This window comes from Schistocerca serialis, chromosome 7 (genome assembly GCF_023864345.2).
Source record: "Schistocerca serialis cubense isolate TAMUIC-IGC-003099 chromosome 7, iqSchSeri2.2, whole genome shotgun sequence".
NCBI lineage: Eukaryota > Metazoa > Arthropoda > Insecta > Orthoptera > Acrididae > Schistocerca > Schistocerca serialis.
In genome coordinates, this window is record NC_064644.1 from 422,013,714 (window position 1) to 422,029,795 (window position 16,082).

A 16,082-nucleotide genomic window follows, 5' to 3' on the forward strand; every position below is an offset into this window, starting at 1 on the left:
TACACATTTTTCACAACGCTGACGCCATGATTCCATGGCAGCGGCGAAGGCTTCTTAAGGAGTCTGTTTTGACCACTGGAAAATCGCTGAAGCAATAGCAGCACGGCTGGTGAATGTGCGGCCACGGAGAGTGTCTTTCATTGTTGGAAAAAGCCAAAAGTCACTAGGAGCCAGGTCACGTGAGTAGGGAGCATGAGGAATCACTTCAAAGTTGTTATCACGAAGAAACTGTTGCGTAACGTTAGCTTGATGTGCAGGTGCGTTGTCTTGGTGAAACAGCACACGCGCAGCCCTTTCCGGACGTTTTTGTTGCAGTGCAGGAAGGAATTTCTTCTTCAAAACATTTTCGTAGGATGCACCTGTTACCGTAGTGCCCTTTGGAATGCAATGGATAAGGATTACGCCCTCGCTGTCCCAGAACATGGACACCATCATTTTTTCAGCACTGGAGGTTACCCGAAATTATTTTGGTGGCGGTGAATCTGTGTGCTTCCATTGAGCTGACTGGCGCTTTGTTTCTGGATTGAAAAATGGCATCCACGTCTCATCCATTATCACAACCGACGAAAAGAAAGTCCCATTCATGCTGTCGTTGTGCGTCAACATTGCTTGGCAACATGCCACATGGGCAGTCATGTGTCATCCGTCAGCATTCGTGGCACCCACCTGGATGACACTTTTCGCATTTTCAGGTCGTCATGCAGGATTGTGTGCACAGAACCCACAGAAATGCCAACTCTGGAGGCGATCTGTTCAACAGTCATTCGGCGATTCCCCAAAACAATTCTCTCCACTTTCTCGATCGTGTCTTCAGACCGGGTTGTGCGAGCCCGAGGTTGTTTCGGTTTGCTGTCACACGATGTTCTGCCTTCATTAAACTGTCGCACCCACGAACGCACTTTCGACACATCCATAACCCCATCACCACATGTCTCCTTCAATTGTCGATGAATTTCAATTGGTTTCACACCATGCAAATTCAGAAAACGAATGATTGCACGCTGTTCAAGTAAGGAAAATGTCGCCATTTTAAGCATTTAAAACAGTTCTCATTCTCGCCGCTGGCGGTAAAATTCCATCTGCCTTACGGTGCTGCCATCTCTGGGATGTATTGACAATGAACGCGGCCTCATTTTAAAACAATGGGCATGTTTCTATCTCTTTCCAGTCCGGAGAAAAAAATACCGGAGGCCTTAGAACTTTACTGGCAACTAACTGGTTTCACCGTCTACTTTCTCTCTTATCGGCACCACTAATACTATCGGCCGTCTAAAGGTACGTTGTCCAAGACGCGACGCACACTAGCGACTGCGACGGGTCGCTACGTGACGTCAGAAGTTGCCAGCTGGCGCATGCGCAGTTCGAGTTTGGGATGCGTCGTGCGACTCTTGTGGCAGCTGCCGCAGCACTGCACCAGTGAGCAGTGTTGCGACGGAAGTCGGACGACACAAAGACGTGCGGCTGCCAGAAAGATGTCGAGCCAGTCAAGGAAAACTGAAATGAGCCACTCACAGGATGTGATGCTCTGTGAGCTGGTCTCGCAGCATCCTCGCCTTTACGATTTGAAGAACCCTAAATATAAGGACACTTTGTTCAGAGACAGAATTTGGGAAGAAATTGGTGCACAGTTGAAACTGGCAGGTGAAATTTACATTATTTTCCCATTAATGCAAATTTTTCAGTCGTTTCGCTATGATTCACATACCACATCATATAAAAATGTGATTGATGGCAAGAGGATATTAAACGAATTTGAACGTATTTTGCTCTGTTGAAAAACGTAAATTTTTGACATTTGTTGGTTTTGTTAGGACGTCTACTTGGGTATCCTCGTCCAGGTTCAGAAGAAAATACTAGAGGTGAGTATTTTATCCTCTTCCCAAGAATGAGAAGAAAATATATTGAAGGCAGCATGTCTTTACTTTTAAGAAACCTACAATTCGTGGCATTTTAAATGAAAGTGTCAAGAGCATATAGAGAAATATTAGTAACTCATACCGGAGAAATATATGACATAAAATAGTTTCATTAGGTCCAAATGTGTCAGCGAAACAAAATAAATGCATTCTCTATCGTGTGATGACCACATGATTCACGTTGCGCGTCGACAGAACTGGCGGCTAGTCGCGACGCTTCCGGAGATATATGTGCCCAAATCTCGGAAACGGAGATCGATATCATTCTGATCTCAACTTTAAAAATAATTTCTATATGTTAGCTTCTTTCTATCGGCAACGATGTATGACCTAACGTGAACCATACGCAAAGTAGCCAGTGACCACATTTTTCACTGTACACAATTCAAATTTTATGCAGTATGTTACTTGTAAATTAAGTATCGGAATAACTGTGACGAATATCGGAAAAATAGACACCTCATTATCAAGCTGTGATGTGAAACTGTAAGATACGCAAATATCAATTTTTTGTGTCTTTTACTTTCCTCATAATCGATAGAGAAGTAATATACAGCGAAAAAAAATCACGCGAAACCGGAAGAGATACTTTTTAATGTAAAAGGGTGGGAAAAGAGGAGGGGGCAGCGTCGTAGTCGCAGCCAACTGTCGCGTCTTGCAGAACGTAGCTTAAGGGGCTCCGGAAAGGCTCAACATCACGAAAACTTCAATTTTTACTTTTTTGCGTTTTCTGAATCTGCAGACTATTACCTTTTAATAGATATATAATTTATTCAATTCCGAAGACTACAACTATTTTTAAATTTTTTTTGAAATATGTTCTACATGGGCGTGACCCACTGTGGCGCTGTTAAATTGCTGTCAAATGGTATTATTAACGTCCGTGTTCATTAGGTACATTTTAGTGATGTGAGATAAAGTATATGTTGTGGCTAACCTGTGATGGTTCAATATATATCGCTGGTATGATTGTCGATTGTTTCATGTATATTTACTCTGTCGTTATCTCGAAAATATTCGTAATTAATTCTGTTTCTTGAGTCTCTGTTTTGTTGAAGTATAATAATGAGTAAAAGTAAAGTTATTAGAAATCCTCTGAAGGCTTTTAAGAAAAGGAGAACTGTTGGAAAGCCAAAGGTATGTGTTATTACTGTAAACAATAAAGACGATAACCAAGTGAGTGAACCTAACCTCTCAAGTACACCTGCCCATAGCAGTCAAAGTGGGAAAGAAAATACTTCACAGAAGAAGCTTGGTTCAATGAGTGAAAACTATGAATGTTTTATGGGCGAATCGGATGTGAATGAACTATTTGATATGTCGGTTCTCAAAGGAATTTTTTCAAACTGTGTAAGATGTATTCATTGTAGTGAAGTTGGTCTGGAACTCTCCATAATAAAGCACGTAGGACTTGCTAGTGAAATACAACTGAAATGTGAAAAGTGTTCACACATGACCACCTTTTGGAACAGTGTTGCAGTAACTGCAACTGAAGAAAATGGTAGCAAAATCTACGAACACAACAACGAGCGATGCTTGCTTTAGACAAGGAACGCCTTCGGGCTGCAGACAGGGCTGTAAAGAGTCTAGAAATACAAGCAAGAGTAAACAGGAGGAGGAACAAGAGGAAGCTGGAGGAGGAGTTTGCAAAGATAATCCATCCTATGGACCTGGAACGCACTAAAAAGTTAATCCAATCTTTGTCGCTCGATTCCCAAAACTTTTATTTTCTCATACTAATTACATGTTTTCTAAGGATCTTCCAAACATATTTGTTTCAAACTTTCAGTAAATGTTACACAGTACCTTCTGCATAATTTAACACAGCCTTTTTCCAAAAAACTGTATATTTTTGAATATATAAATAAAAAATTGCAAAAAAAATGTTGTGAATTTTGATTACAATTGAAAAAAATCATCTTTAATAACTGAACTAAAATTTTGTGTAATCCCTGTGTTAAGTTGTAGCCCTTATTCCAATAAATAATCTGTAAAAAGTTCAACTTCCTACCTCAAATACTTTGTGAGGAAAGATGTAATTTATAAGCGTTATTTTAACATTGCAAGTATAGGGCGTTCAGGAGCCCCTTAAGCACGTGACGCAGAGTTTGCAGCGGAGCGCGTGTGCGGGTACTGACCGTGCATGAGTCGCGCGTCGCGCGCGGCCTCGTCGGCGGCCCGCCGCTCGTCGCTGGCGTCGCCGAACATGAGGAGCGCGGCGGCGCCCGCCCTGGCGGCTGCGCGCACCTTGTCGGCGAGGGCGCAGTCCCCGGAGGTGAGCGGCGCCACGGCCACCCAGGGCTGCGCGTGCGCCTGCGACGGCTGCAGCGAGCACGGCTGCGGCACCGGCACCAGCCGCCCCGACACCGAGCCGCCCGCGCCCGACACGTAGCGCGCGTCCAGCACCGCGCCGCGGCCCTGCCCGGCAGACACACCAAGTCAGCGCCGCCGCACAAACCACACCGCAGCAGTACTGTCACCCAGCGCAGCCCCAATACTTACCGTGACAACACTGAAGGCCTGGCCAGACAGAATCCGGCCTGCCGCTGCGACGGACGGCGCAGCGGCAGGCCGGGCCCGTCAGCGGCCAGCGACGCCACACAGGCAACGGCCGGCCGCAGCAGTGCCTCTTGACGCGTCAGCTGTTACGTATTGTCTTGGCATTAGGCGATTTGGAAGCTTCACGCGGGACACGTTACCTTTGTGCGAGTCTATTTATTTATTTTTATTTATTTATTGTTCCGTGGGACCACATTAAGGAGAAGTCTCCATGGTCATGGAACGAGTCAATACATGAAATTATAACACGATTGTAGAAACAGATAAAATGAAATATAAGAAACATATTCAGTTGTAGATTGTAGAAACAGATAAAATGAAATATGACAAACATATTCAGGCGACAAGTCGTAAGTTTAAATAAAGAAAATCAACAATGTAACGCTGGAATTTGCTTAATTTTTCAGCTCTTCCAGGAGCTCCTCGACAGAATAGAAGGAGTGAGCCATGAGGAAACTCTTCAGTTTAGACTTAAAAGCGTTTGGGCTACTGCTAAGATTTTTGAGTTCTTGTCGTAGCTTATTGCAAATGGATGCAGCAGAATAGTGCACCCCTTTCTGCGCAAGAGTCAAAGAAGTGCATTCCACATGCAGATTTGATTTCTGCCTAGTATTAACTGAGTGAAAGCTGCTAACTCTTGGGAATAAGCTAACATTGCTAACAACAAACGACATTAAAGAAAATACACTCCTGGAAATTGAAATAAGAACACCGTGAATTCATTGTCCCAGGAAGGGGAAACTTTATTGACACATTCCTGGGGTCAGATACATCACATGATCACACTGACAGAACCACAGGCACATAGACACAGGCAACAGAGCATGCACAATGTCGGCACTAGTACAGTGTATATCCACCTTTCGCGGGAATGCAGGCTGCTATTCTCCCATGGAGACGATCGTAGAGATGCTGGATGTAGTCCTGTGGAACGGCTTGCCATGCCATTTCCACCTGGCGCCTCAGTTGGACCAGCGTTCGTGCTGGACGTGCAGACCGCGTGAGACGACGCTTCATCCAGTCCCAAACATGCTCAATGGGGGACAGATCCGGAGATCTTGCTGGCCAGGGTAGTTGACTTACACCTTCTAGAGCACGTTGGGTGGCACGGGATACATGCGGACGTGCATTGTCCTGTTGGAACAGCAAGTTCCCTTGCCGGTCTAGGAATGGTAGAACGATGGGTTCGATGACGGTTTGGATGTACCGTGCACTATTCAGTGTCCCCTCGACGATCACCAGTGGTGTACGGCCAGTGTAGGAGATCGCTCCCCACACCATGATGCCGGATGTTGGCCCTGTGTGCCTCGGTCGAATGCAGTCCTGATTGTGGCGCTCACCTGTACGGCGCCAAACACCCATACGACCATCATTGGCACCAAGGCAGAAGCGACTCTCATCGCTGAAGACGACACGTCTCCATTCGTCCCTCCATTCACGCCTGTCGCGACACCACTGGAGGCGGGCTGCACGATGTTGGGGCGTGAGCGGAAGACGGCCTAACGGTGTGCGGGACCGTAGCCCAGCTTCATGGAGACGGTTGCGAATGGTCCTCGCCGATACCCCAGGAGCAACAGTGTCCCTAATTTGCTGGGAAGTGGCGGTGCGGTCCCCTACGGCACTGCGTAGGATCCTACGGTCTTGGCGTGCATCCGTGCGTCGCTACGGTCCGGTCCCAGGTCGACGGGCACGTGCACCTTCCGCCGACCACTGGCGACAACATCGATGTACTGTGGAGACCTCACGCCCCACGTGTTGAGCAATTCGGCGGTACGTCCACCCGGCCTCCCGCATGCCCACTATACGCCCTCGCTCAAAGTCCGTCAACTGCACATACGGTTCACGTCCACGCTGTCGCGGCATGCTACCAGTGTTAAAGACTGCGATGGAGCTCCGTATGCCACGGCAAACTGGCTGACACTGACGGCGGCGGTGCACAAATGCTGCGCAGCTAGCGCCATTCGACGGCCAACACCGCGGTTCCTGGTGTGTCCGCTGTGCCGTGCGTGTGATCATTGCTTGTACAGCCCTCTCGCAGTGTCCGGAGCAAGTATGGTGGGTCTGACACACCGGTGTCAATGTGTTCTTTTTTCCATTTCCAGGAGTGTATATACTGTAAGGGCAATGTCAGAATTCCCAGACTATTGAATAGGGGTAGACAAGAGGTTCTCGAACTTACACCACACACAGCTCGAACAGCCCATTTTTGAGCCAAAAATACCCTTTCTGAAGCAGAAGAATTACCCCAAAAAATAATACCATATGACATAAGCGTATGAAAATATGCTAAGTAGACTACTTTTCGTGTTGAAATGTCACTTGTTTCAGATACTGTTCTAATGGTAAATAAAGCGGCATTTAGTTTCTGAACAAGATCCTGAACATGGGCTTTCCACAACAGCTTACTATCTATCCAGACGCCTAGGAACTTGAACTGTTCCGTCTCGCTTATAATATGCCCATTCTGTCTGATCAAAATATCAGTTCTTGTTGAATTGTGAGTTAGAAACTGTAAAAACTGAGTCCTACTGTGATTTAGCATCAAATTATTTTCCACAAGCCACGAACTTATTTCATGAACTACATTATTTGATAATGTTTCAATATTACACACAAGATCCTTCCCTACCAAGCTGGTGTCATCAGCAAACAGAAATATTTTTGAATCACCTGTAATACTAGAAGGCATATCATTTATATAAATAAGAAACAGGAGTTATTTATTGTTGGTGGAGAAATGAGTAGCTCGCACTAGCGATACGAAATGGCACCAAGAAGAGATGTTGGGACCGAGCGAGGTGGCGCAGTGGTTAGACACTGGACTCGCATTCGGGAGGACGACGGTTCAATCCCGCGTCCGGCCATCCTGATTTAGGTTTTCCGTGATTTCCCTAAATCACTCCAGGCAAATGCCGGGATGGTTCCTCTGAAAGGGCACGGCCGACTTCCTTCCCACACCTTCCCTAATCCGATGAGACCGATGCCACGCTGTCTGGTCTCCTTCCACAAAACAACCAACCAACCAAGAGATGTTGGGTGCACGACATTAATAGCAAGAGAGAAAGCTTAGAATACCATCGTCTGTGTATTGATCTAGAGTCTGACGAAGATAGGTCCTTCAAATATTTTCGTATGTCGCGAGAATGTTTCGAGGAACTGCATCACCTAATTAAAAGGTAGCACCGAGAAGTGCGCAACGAACTGGAGAAAGCCAATTGATACAAGGCACAGACTAGCCATTTCTTTGAGGTGAGTTTTACCATTTTTGGCCTCTTTGTGCATCAAACAGAAGTCATATAAATTATTCCATTTCAGTTTTGTTGTATCGTATGAAAGGTTCGGCGGAAGAAAGTGCTATCCCACAACGTAGTTACGAGTGGAGTGATAAATTTATCTTCAGTGTTTACGAATACAGCAACCAATGGTAACATCCAGTTCCGTATGTCCCACTAGAGAGAACTTTCTACTTAATAGATTGTTCTGTTTCATTGTATTCATAACATTGTCATTGAATTTAAATAAACATATCTTTGGTCGTTAACTTATCTATTCGTTCTATTGGCATAATTTATTTGAATCTTTTCCAGATACTTGACTACAGGCGACAGTCACCAGACCATAGCAGTTTCAGAAATTGTGAAATAAGTGCGCCAGGCAATATGGACTGTTCTACAGCCCAAGTACTTACCTACTCCTACAACAGAGATGTGGAAGAAATCTGAAGAAGGATTTCTAGAATTTTGGGTGTTTCCGAACTGCCTTGGAAGCATAGACGGAAAGCTTATCAGGTTAAAATGCCCGAAGGATAGTGGATCCCAGTTCTTCTGTTACAAACAATTCTTTTCGCTGCTTCTCCTGGCGATCGTTGATCCATACTACGAGTTTGCAGTAGTTGATATTGGAAGTTCTGGACGTCACAGTGACAACACTATTTCTGAGAATTCAGCTTTCCATCAAGAGTATAGCGAGGGCAAAAATATTCTGCCTCCAAATCAGGATCGCGTGTATCGTACAAAAAGTTGTAATGTCTCACCTCCTCTATAAGTCTTTCTGTGTCTATGATTCATGCACTATGAGATGCAAGACAAAAACCGCCTCACGCCGCTGCTTCCAGTGTGACAGCAGAGCACTTGAGTGCGCCAACAGAGGCAAGCAGCCGCTCCGGCTTGCGGCGAATCTGTAATCAGTGACAACCCGTCGGCGGCCGGTGCGGCAGGCAGGCCGCACTCTGTGTGACCGCCGCCGTACAATAACGAGAGATTCAACAGTGCGGCCTGTAGGCTGCGGTTCAAGGCCACAGGCCGGACGGCCAGGCCGCGTTCTGTCTGGCCAGGCCTTAAGTAAAGCCACTTTTCAGACAAGGAATGCTAACGATACAATACAGAAACATAGGGGAGAGCGGGGCAATGCCGTACAGCGGGATACACCGCTTTATGGTTCAAATGGCTCTGAGCACTATGCGACTTAACATCTGAGGTCGTCAGTCCCCTAGAACTTAAAACTACTTAAACCTAACTAACCTAAGGACATCACACACATCTATGCCCGAGGCAGGATTCGAACCTGCGACCGTAGCAGCAGCGCGGTTCCGGACTGCGGCGCCTAGAACCGCACGGCCACTGCGGCCGGCACTGCTACTGGTTCGTTAGTTTCTGAGACTACAGCTAATTTGTACATGCCTGCACTCTTTTACAGACAAAAAGCTTAAGACCCTTCCAGTTATAATGTGCTATAGACACATATGTATAAGAACTAGTAAAACAAAATTTTTGACAAGCTTCAGCCTGGGCTTAAATTATTCAATATATGTGAAAATAGTCTTCCAAAGATTCCAGAATCATTTCCAATTAACACCACACTTTTGGTCATGGATGTTACCAATCAACTGCACTAGTTCTTATTGTGGGAAACTATGTACACTGTATGCCTGAAGCCGTGTTACTAACAAGATTAAGATTGTCAACATGTTGCAAGCATATTTTGCTTCAAAGCTACTATCTTAACAGGTCACAAATGGATGTTTTTATTGACAATGATATTAGATGTAGAATATAAATGCAGTTGCACTATGATTTATGAGAATGTCTGTGACCTAATTTAAGGAACTATTCCAGCACCGCTTTATCCAGTTTCCCAGAGAGTGCAAAGAACTCTGCACGGTGCTGCCACATAGCGGAAGTAACTATAATACAAAGGGGTCTATATCGTTCAACGGCGCAGACGTCTTCGACAATCGTTTTCAACTGATTTCGACTAATTTCTTATAAAATCTGAAGATAATAGGTATACATGTGACCGAAATATGTAATAGCAACAATATTTAAACTAGCTCTATTTAATTACGCATTTCTTGAGCTTCTTTTAAACATCAAATGTTAGACGTTAAATTTCGTGATTGTTGGGTTAGAATTTAAAATGGCGAGCCATGTTGTCCAAGGGCGTACCCAGGATCTGAACGGGGGGGCAGCAGCAAACCAGTGAAAAACAGCTTTTAATACACATTTTAAATACAACAATGCACTTGTACAATCCGAGAAAACATGCAGCATTTCTTATTAAATAAATTAAATAAAACAGTAAACTAGTAAAAAAACTGCGAATATCTTCTGGGGCGGGGGGGGGGGGGTGAGCAGCTGCCCCCCCCCCCCCCTGCCCCTCGCTGGGTACGCCCATGATGTTGTCTCGGGGCAATACCGTGCTTCGGGCACGGTATTGCCCCGTGGTGAACGGTATTGCCCCATATGGTAATTTCTTTTGGAATTTTCGTGAACTATATATTTGGAAGAGTGTGTGTGTGTGTGTGTGTGTGTGTGTGTGTGTGTGTGTGTGTGTGTGTGTGTCATCTTAGAAGTTTTCCTTGTGTAGTGCATGTGACACAGCTGAAAACTATATTTGCGACTACTGTCATTAAAAACGGGATAAATGTGTTCAGAGACAAGTTGACACCAAACTCCAATAATTTTGTTTTACCAGTAAAAGGATTTTCTGTCTTTAGAAACTTTAATACGTTGTAAAATTTGTGTGTTTCAATTCTAAATAAATTCTGAATTTCGAATTTCTTATTTTGATTTATTTTTACAGAGTTTTGGTCATTTTATGTGCAATGCTGTATCATAAGATATATTGTGCGGTATTACCCCACCCCTCGGGGTGATACCGTGCAATGTAACACTTTTGTAAAACAGCTGTAGGAACGTAAATCGATGTAATATAGCAAATATGAAGCCATAAACGTGTGGGGCATTAATTTCTTGCCCAAAAAAAGGTGTTCAGCATTTCAATTGAGTTCCAAAAATACGAAATATTTGAAAAATGGCTTACGTGCACGGTATTTCCCCGCTCTCCCCTACATTTTTCTATATTACCTCCCTGCTCTTCAACGCGTTTTGTCCAACATTTCACAATCTTTTTGATTCCGTCGAAAAAAAAAAAAAGTTTTTGCTAAATTGTCGAAAACTGACATTCTGAGCCCGTGGCTGTGTACAAAATACAAGTTGACTCTTACCGAGAAGACAACAGCAACCAGACACTTTTTACAATGCTATTTATCCTCAATGTAAATGTCGTGTGAGTAGGGCCTGTAAAATCATAGATTAAGGGTCGACGTGCGACAGCAATCGCACAACTTGCGTATGGGCCGCTAGACGCCGCCGCGAGCGCTAAGAGTACATTGCGATAGCAGACGCGCGTGTTGCGTACGGGCCGCGAGGTGCCGCCACGAGCGCAACCGTATGTAAGTGCCGACGGAGTTCGGCCATCTCTCATTTTGTTGGCATCTCATTCTTGCCTATTCTCTTATTTGCTTAGTTGCTTAGCTTTTATTCGTTTATGGCCCATGTTATTGTGCTCTCTTTCAGCCATTCTGACTGTTTTGATTTACTTCCAATTGAGAAGTGCTCATTTTGCCACTTCACTTTTGCATATTTCTCATTTCGCTAATAAGATGCTCCTTAGCTTTTTACAGTTGAATTCATTAACATAGTCTCATGTACTGTTTGTTAATTTCAGCCTGTTCATATTTTGATCCGGAGATCTTGCTGGCCAGGGTAGTTGACTTACACCTTCTAGAGCACGTTGGGTGGCACGGGATACATGCGGACGTGCATTGTCCTGTTGGAACAGCAAGTTCCCTTGCCGGTCTAGGAATGGTAGAACGATGGGTTCGATGACGGTTTGGATGTACCGTGCACTATTCAGTGTCCCCTCGACGATCACCAGTGGTGTACGGCCAGTGTAGGAGATCGCTCCCCACACCATGATGCCGGGTGTTGGCCCTGTGTGCCTCGGTCGTATGCAGTCCTGATTGTGGCGCTCACCTGCACGGCGCCAAAAACGCATACGACCATCATTGGCACCAAGGCAGAAGCGACTCTCATCGCTGAAGACGACACGTCTCCATTCGTCCCTCCATTCACGCCTCTCGCGACACCACTGGAGGCGGGCTGCACGATGTTGGGGCGTGAGCGGAAGACGGCCTAACGGTGTGCGGGACCGTAGCCCAGCTTCATGGAGACGGTTGCGAATGGTCCTCGCCGATACCCCAGGAGCAACAGTGTCCCTAATTTGCTGGGAAGTGGCGGTGCGGTCCCCTACGGCACTGCGTAGGATCCTACGGTCTTGGCGTGCATCCGTGCGTCGCTACGGTCCGGTCCCAGGTCGACGGGCACGTGCACCTTCCGCCGACCACTGGCGACAACATCGATGTACTGTGGAGACCTCACGCCCCACGTGTTGAGCAATTCGGCGGTACGTCCACCCGGCCTCCCGCATGCCCACTATACGCCCTCGCTCAAAGTCCGTCAACTGCACATACGGTTTACGTCCACGCTGTCGCGGCATACTACCAGTGTTGAAGACTGCGATGGAGCTCCGTATGCCACGGCAAACTGGCTGACACTGACGGCGGCGGTGCACAAATGCTGCGCAGCTAGCGCCATTCGACGGCCAACACCGCGGTTCCTGGTGTGTCCGCTGTGCCGTGCGTGTGATCATTGCTTGTACAGCCCTCTCGCAGTGTCCGGAGCAAGTATGGTGGGTCTGACACACCGGTGTCAATGTGTTCTTTTTTCCATTTCCAGGAGTGTATAAATTATATACGAAACTGTGCTTTAAAAGCAATTTATTTTTTTCAGTTTGTACTACATCAGAAGACAATTTTCTGATATGAGGGAGGAATTTGAGGGGTGAACCCATGGAAATAGTCTTAAGTGATCCCCTTTAAAAATAAAAATTTGTGTGACACTGAAAGGCATGACACAGTAGGCACCGAAAATTTTTATACGTCACAGCCCTCACGGCCGGCCGGTGTGGCCGAGTGGTTCTAGGCGCTTCAGTCTGGAACCGCGCCACCGCTTCGGTCGCAGGTTCGAATCTTACCTCCGGCTGGATGACGGAATACATTTCGGGCACACTAACGAAGATACCTTCCCGACATTTGCCTGTCACTCCTCGGGCATATACGCAAGGAGTATTAGGCTAATTATTTTAATTTTAATTTATTCATTAGTTATTGCAAAAAAACGTGGCCAAAACCTACAACTTTGCTTCGAACGCCTGCTATTTTATTATTTTTTAACATTTGAGAAAACTGTGCTACTACTCATTGCGCAATACCCTGTTGATAAAGAAAGTTCTTCGTTTTCTGATTTCAGATAAGATTTGCAGACTGAAAGATACCGTCATGACGCCTCATTTTGGACAGAGCAACTTTAAACTCGTCGTATGTTGCGGGGAGGGGAGGGGGGGGCGGCTTAATGATGGCCGAATACCTTTCAAAAATCAGAAAATTTTGCCCAATAATAGAAAAATAATGCTTTAAAAGATTTACATTGATTTATTCATTAGGTTTTCCAAAAAAAAAAAAATCAACAAAATCGCTTATTTTACAGTCTGACTGAGCAGAATGGACCCTTAATGGGTGTGGACTTGTTCAGTAAAAGAAGGCCTGAGAGCAGAATGTGAAGACACTGGCTAGGTGGAGGTGCTGCTGGATAAGTGACCCACTTGTCTAGAATTAATTGATACAAAAAAAAAATGAATTTGTTTCAGTGCAAATTTGAGTGCGATTTTAATTTGTGTCCCTGCTTGGTTGTTATGCTGATTATCAACAGCAACAACTACGAGCCAGTTGAAGCAGGTCTACTAAACTGTTAGCAGTGTACATATTCCAATCAGTGGTCGTGCCTCGAAATTTTTCTTTAAAGTTGTTAGATGGCTACAGGGATTTAAATATTAACTTTTGAGTTGTGTAGTTTAGCTCTGTTCGCAGGTCAAAGCGAGGCTGACGATCCTTATTTAGTTTCATTTTACAAGTTTAGCAGTGTAAAAAATTAATACAGGTCCATCAACGAACGTTTCTGGTTCAATCTGTGGAGCAGTAGGTCGCGTTAACTTGTCTCACGCGCCGCACACTGCCAAGAGGGCGTGGATTCTGGCCGCAATCAGAAGTGTGATATCGCGTGACACCAAGGAAGCCCGACGAAGGATGAAGGAACCTTTCAAAATCTCTCCCAATAAAATAATTATGAGCTAAATACTAAAACTACCAATGTCTTGTGGACATTGACAGTGATGTCATAGTAATTACGAGATTACCAGTTATTAAAATTCCCAGTATGGTGCTGACCATTACAAAGATCTGTTTCCATCCAAATTTTGTCCTTGGCACTCAGTGGCGGAGCGAGACTTTTATCTACTTGTCCTCGCGTTGGCGAACCGTAGAGAGTGCAACCCTCCAGCTAAAAAGGTCCTCGCCCCTGGCATAAAGAAGTAATAGGGGTAGGTTGCTGAAACTTCCCTACAGAGCTCGCAAAGCAGACCATAGTTTTAGCTGTGGACGCACATTACCCAGGTAAGACGACGGCTATTCGGAAAATAAGTTCCGACCGCTCGCGAAATGCGAACTACTGTGAAAATTCTGTGCGCAGATGTGTTGGTCATTGTCTTTAGTATGCCCGTCGATCGCGTCACGTCTCTCTTTTCAGTTTGTAGCGCACAGTGAACACGTACAGATGCCTAGGAAATAGCGTCTCCCGCCACGTATGAGGGCCTAGTGAGAGATTTCGCCTGATGTCATGCAGCCCGCATGACACAACTGTCATGCAGTTCTTTCTTCATGACAATTCCCGGCTGCACTCTGCAAGGGGAATGAAGATGCACCTGCAGCTTTTCGTTGTGAATTGTGTAATGACCCACAGTACAGCTCGTAACCGGCTGCCCTTGAGTTTCATCTCTGCTCACGTGAACCGCTGGCTCTGGAGACAACATTTTGGCACGCGCACCGAGCTGTAGACCAGCGTAGAGTATTGGCGGAAAGCACAGGCGGCAGCTTTCTATGCGAGGGTGTTGTAAAGTTTGCACAGCGTTATGACAAATGTCTAAGTCGAAGTGGCGACTATGTAGAGAAGTAGCCTGAAGGTGTAGGTAACTGTTGCAAATAAAAATCCTGCCTCGGGCATGGATGTGTGTGATGTCCTTAGGTTAGTTAGGTTTAAGTAGTTCTAAGTTCTAGGGGACTGATGACTACAGCTGTTAAGTCCCATAGTGCTCAGAGCCATTTGAACCATTTTGTTGCTAATAAAACATTTTTGTTTTTCACAGTGGTTACCATTTCGCGACCGAACGGAAGTTATTTTCCGAAGAGCCCTCGTAAAACGGAATGGGACACAGCGCTCCGATTTATTTATCTGACAAATCGCTCAGTCGTGGCTCATTTATCTCACTGGTTGCTCAGTCTATCTCGTTCGTTTACTGTGGCTTTATCGTTTTTTGTTTGTGTGAACATTGGCGAAGCATTTTTCTGCCAAGCTAGATAACAGCATGTTTTGACCTGCGTTTCCTTGATCTCAGACTTGCAGAGTCCAGCTTTGCTGTTAACTCCGTCGCGTCGCGAGAGACTGTTATGGACGGACGCCACAGTTGAAGCTTCACGCGCCTGCAGCCGACGTTGCGAGTTTGCGCTGTCGATAAGCAGGTAAATGCTAGTCTATGCTGCCCCACGCAACGAATTTTCAGAACTCTCAAACCACAAAAAATAACAACACGTTATATATGTATTCTGTTTTCAAATTTTGGAATACATTTCTCTAAAAAAACACGTTCAACATGTACAGATAGTAAACAACAATCTTCCTGTTACTTACTAGAAAGAAAATAAACCCACTGACGACGCTGTAACTTCCGCGAAACATGTCTGCGTAAAGGGAAGAAAAACTCGTTTACGCAAGCATGGTACTTACTTTGCCTGCTGTCATTTTATCGATCAGTTGTAACATACTACAGCTAGAGTAGCGAACTTTTATATCTCTATTACTTTTTCAATTCAAATATTTTTCCGTATTAACAGAATTATTTACATTGATAGCCGCGCGGGGCTAGCCCAGCGGTCTAACGGCGCTGCAGTCATGGACTGTGCGGCTGGTCCCGGCGGAGGTTCGAGTCCTCCCTCGGGCATGGGTATGTGTGTATGTCCTTAGGATAATTTAGGTTAAGTAGTGTGTAAGCTTGGGGACTGATGACCTTAGCTGTTAAGTCCCATGAGATTTTACACGCATTTGAACAATTTACATTGATAATCTCCGGAAATGAGGATTAATGACGTCCGTAATG

The 16,082-nt window shown here is 45.3% G+C and overlaps 1 protein-coding gene across 2 annotated transcripts in view; it reads right to left on the reverse strand.

The window, feature by feature from the left end:
* The window catches only part of LOC126412846 (protein goliath), a 662,532-nt gene that overhangs the window by 593,212 nt on the left and 53,238 nt on the right, over window positions 1-16,082 (reverse strand). For both annotated transcript variants that reach the window (XM_050082697.1, XM_050082696.1), the window contains exon 2: window positions 4,055-4,334. In XM_050082697.1, the coding sequence (XP_049938654.1) occupies window positions 4,055-4,334 (280 nt within the window). The remainder of the gene's footprint in view (window positions 1-4,054; window positions 4,335-16,082) is intronic.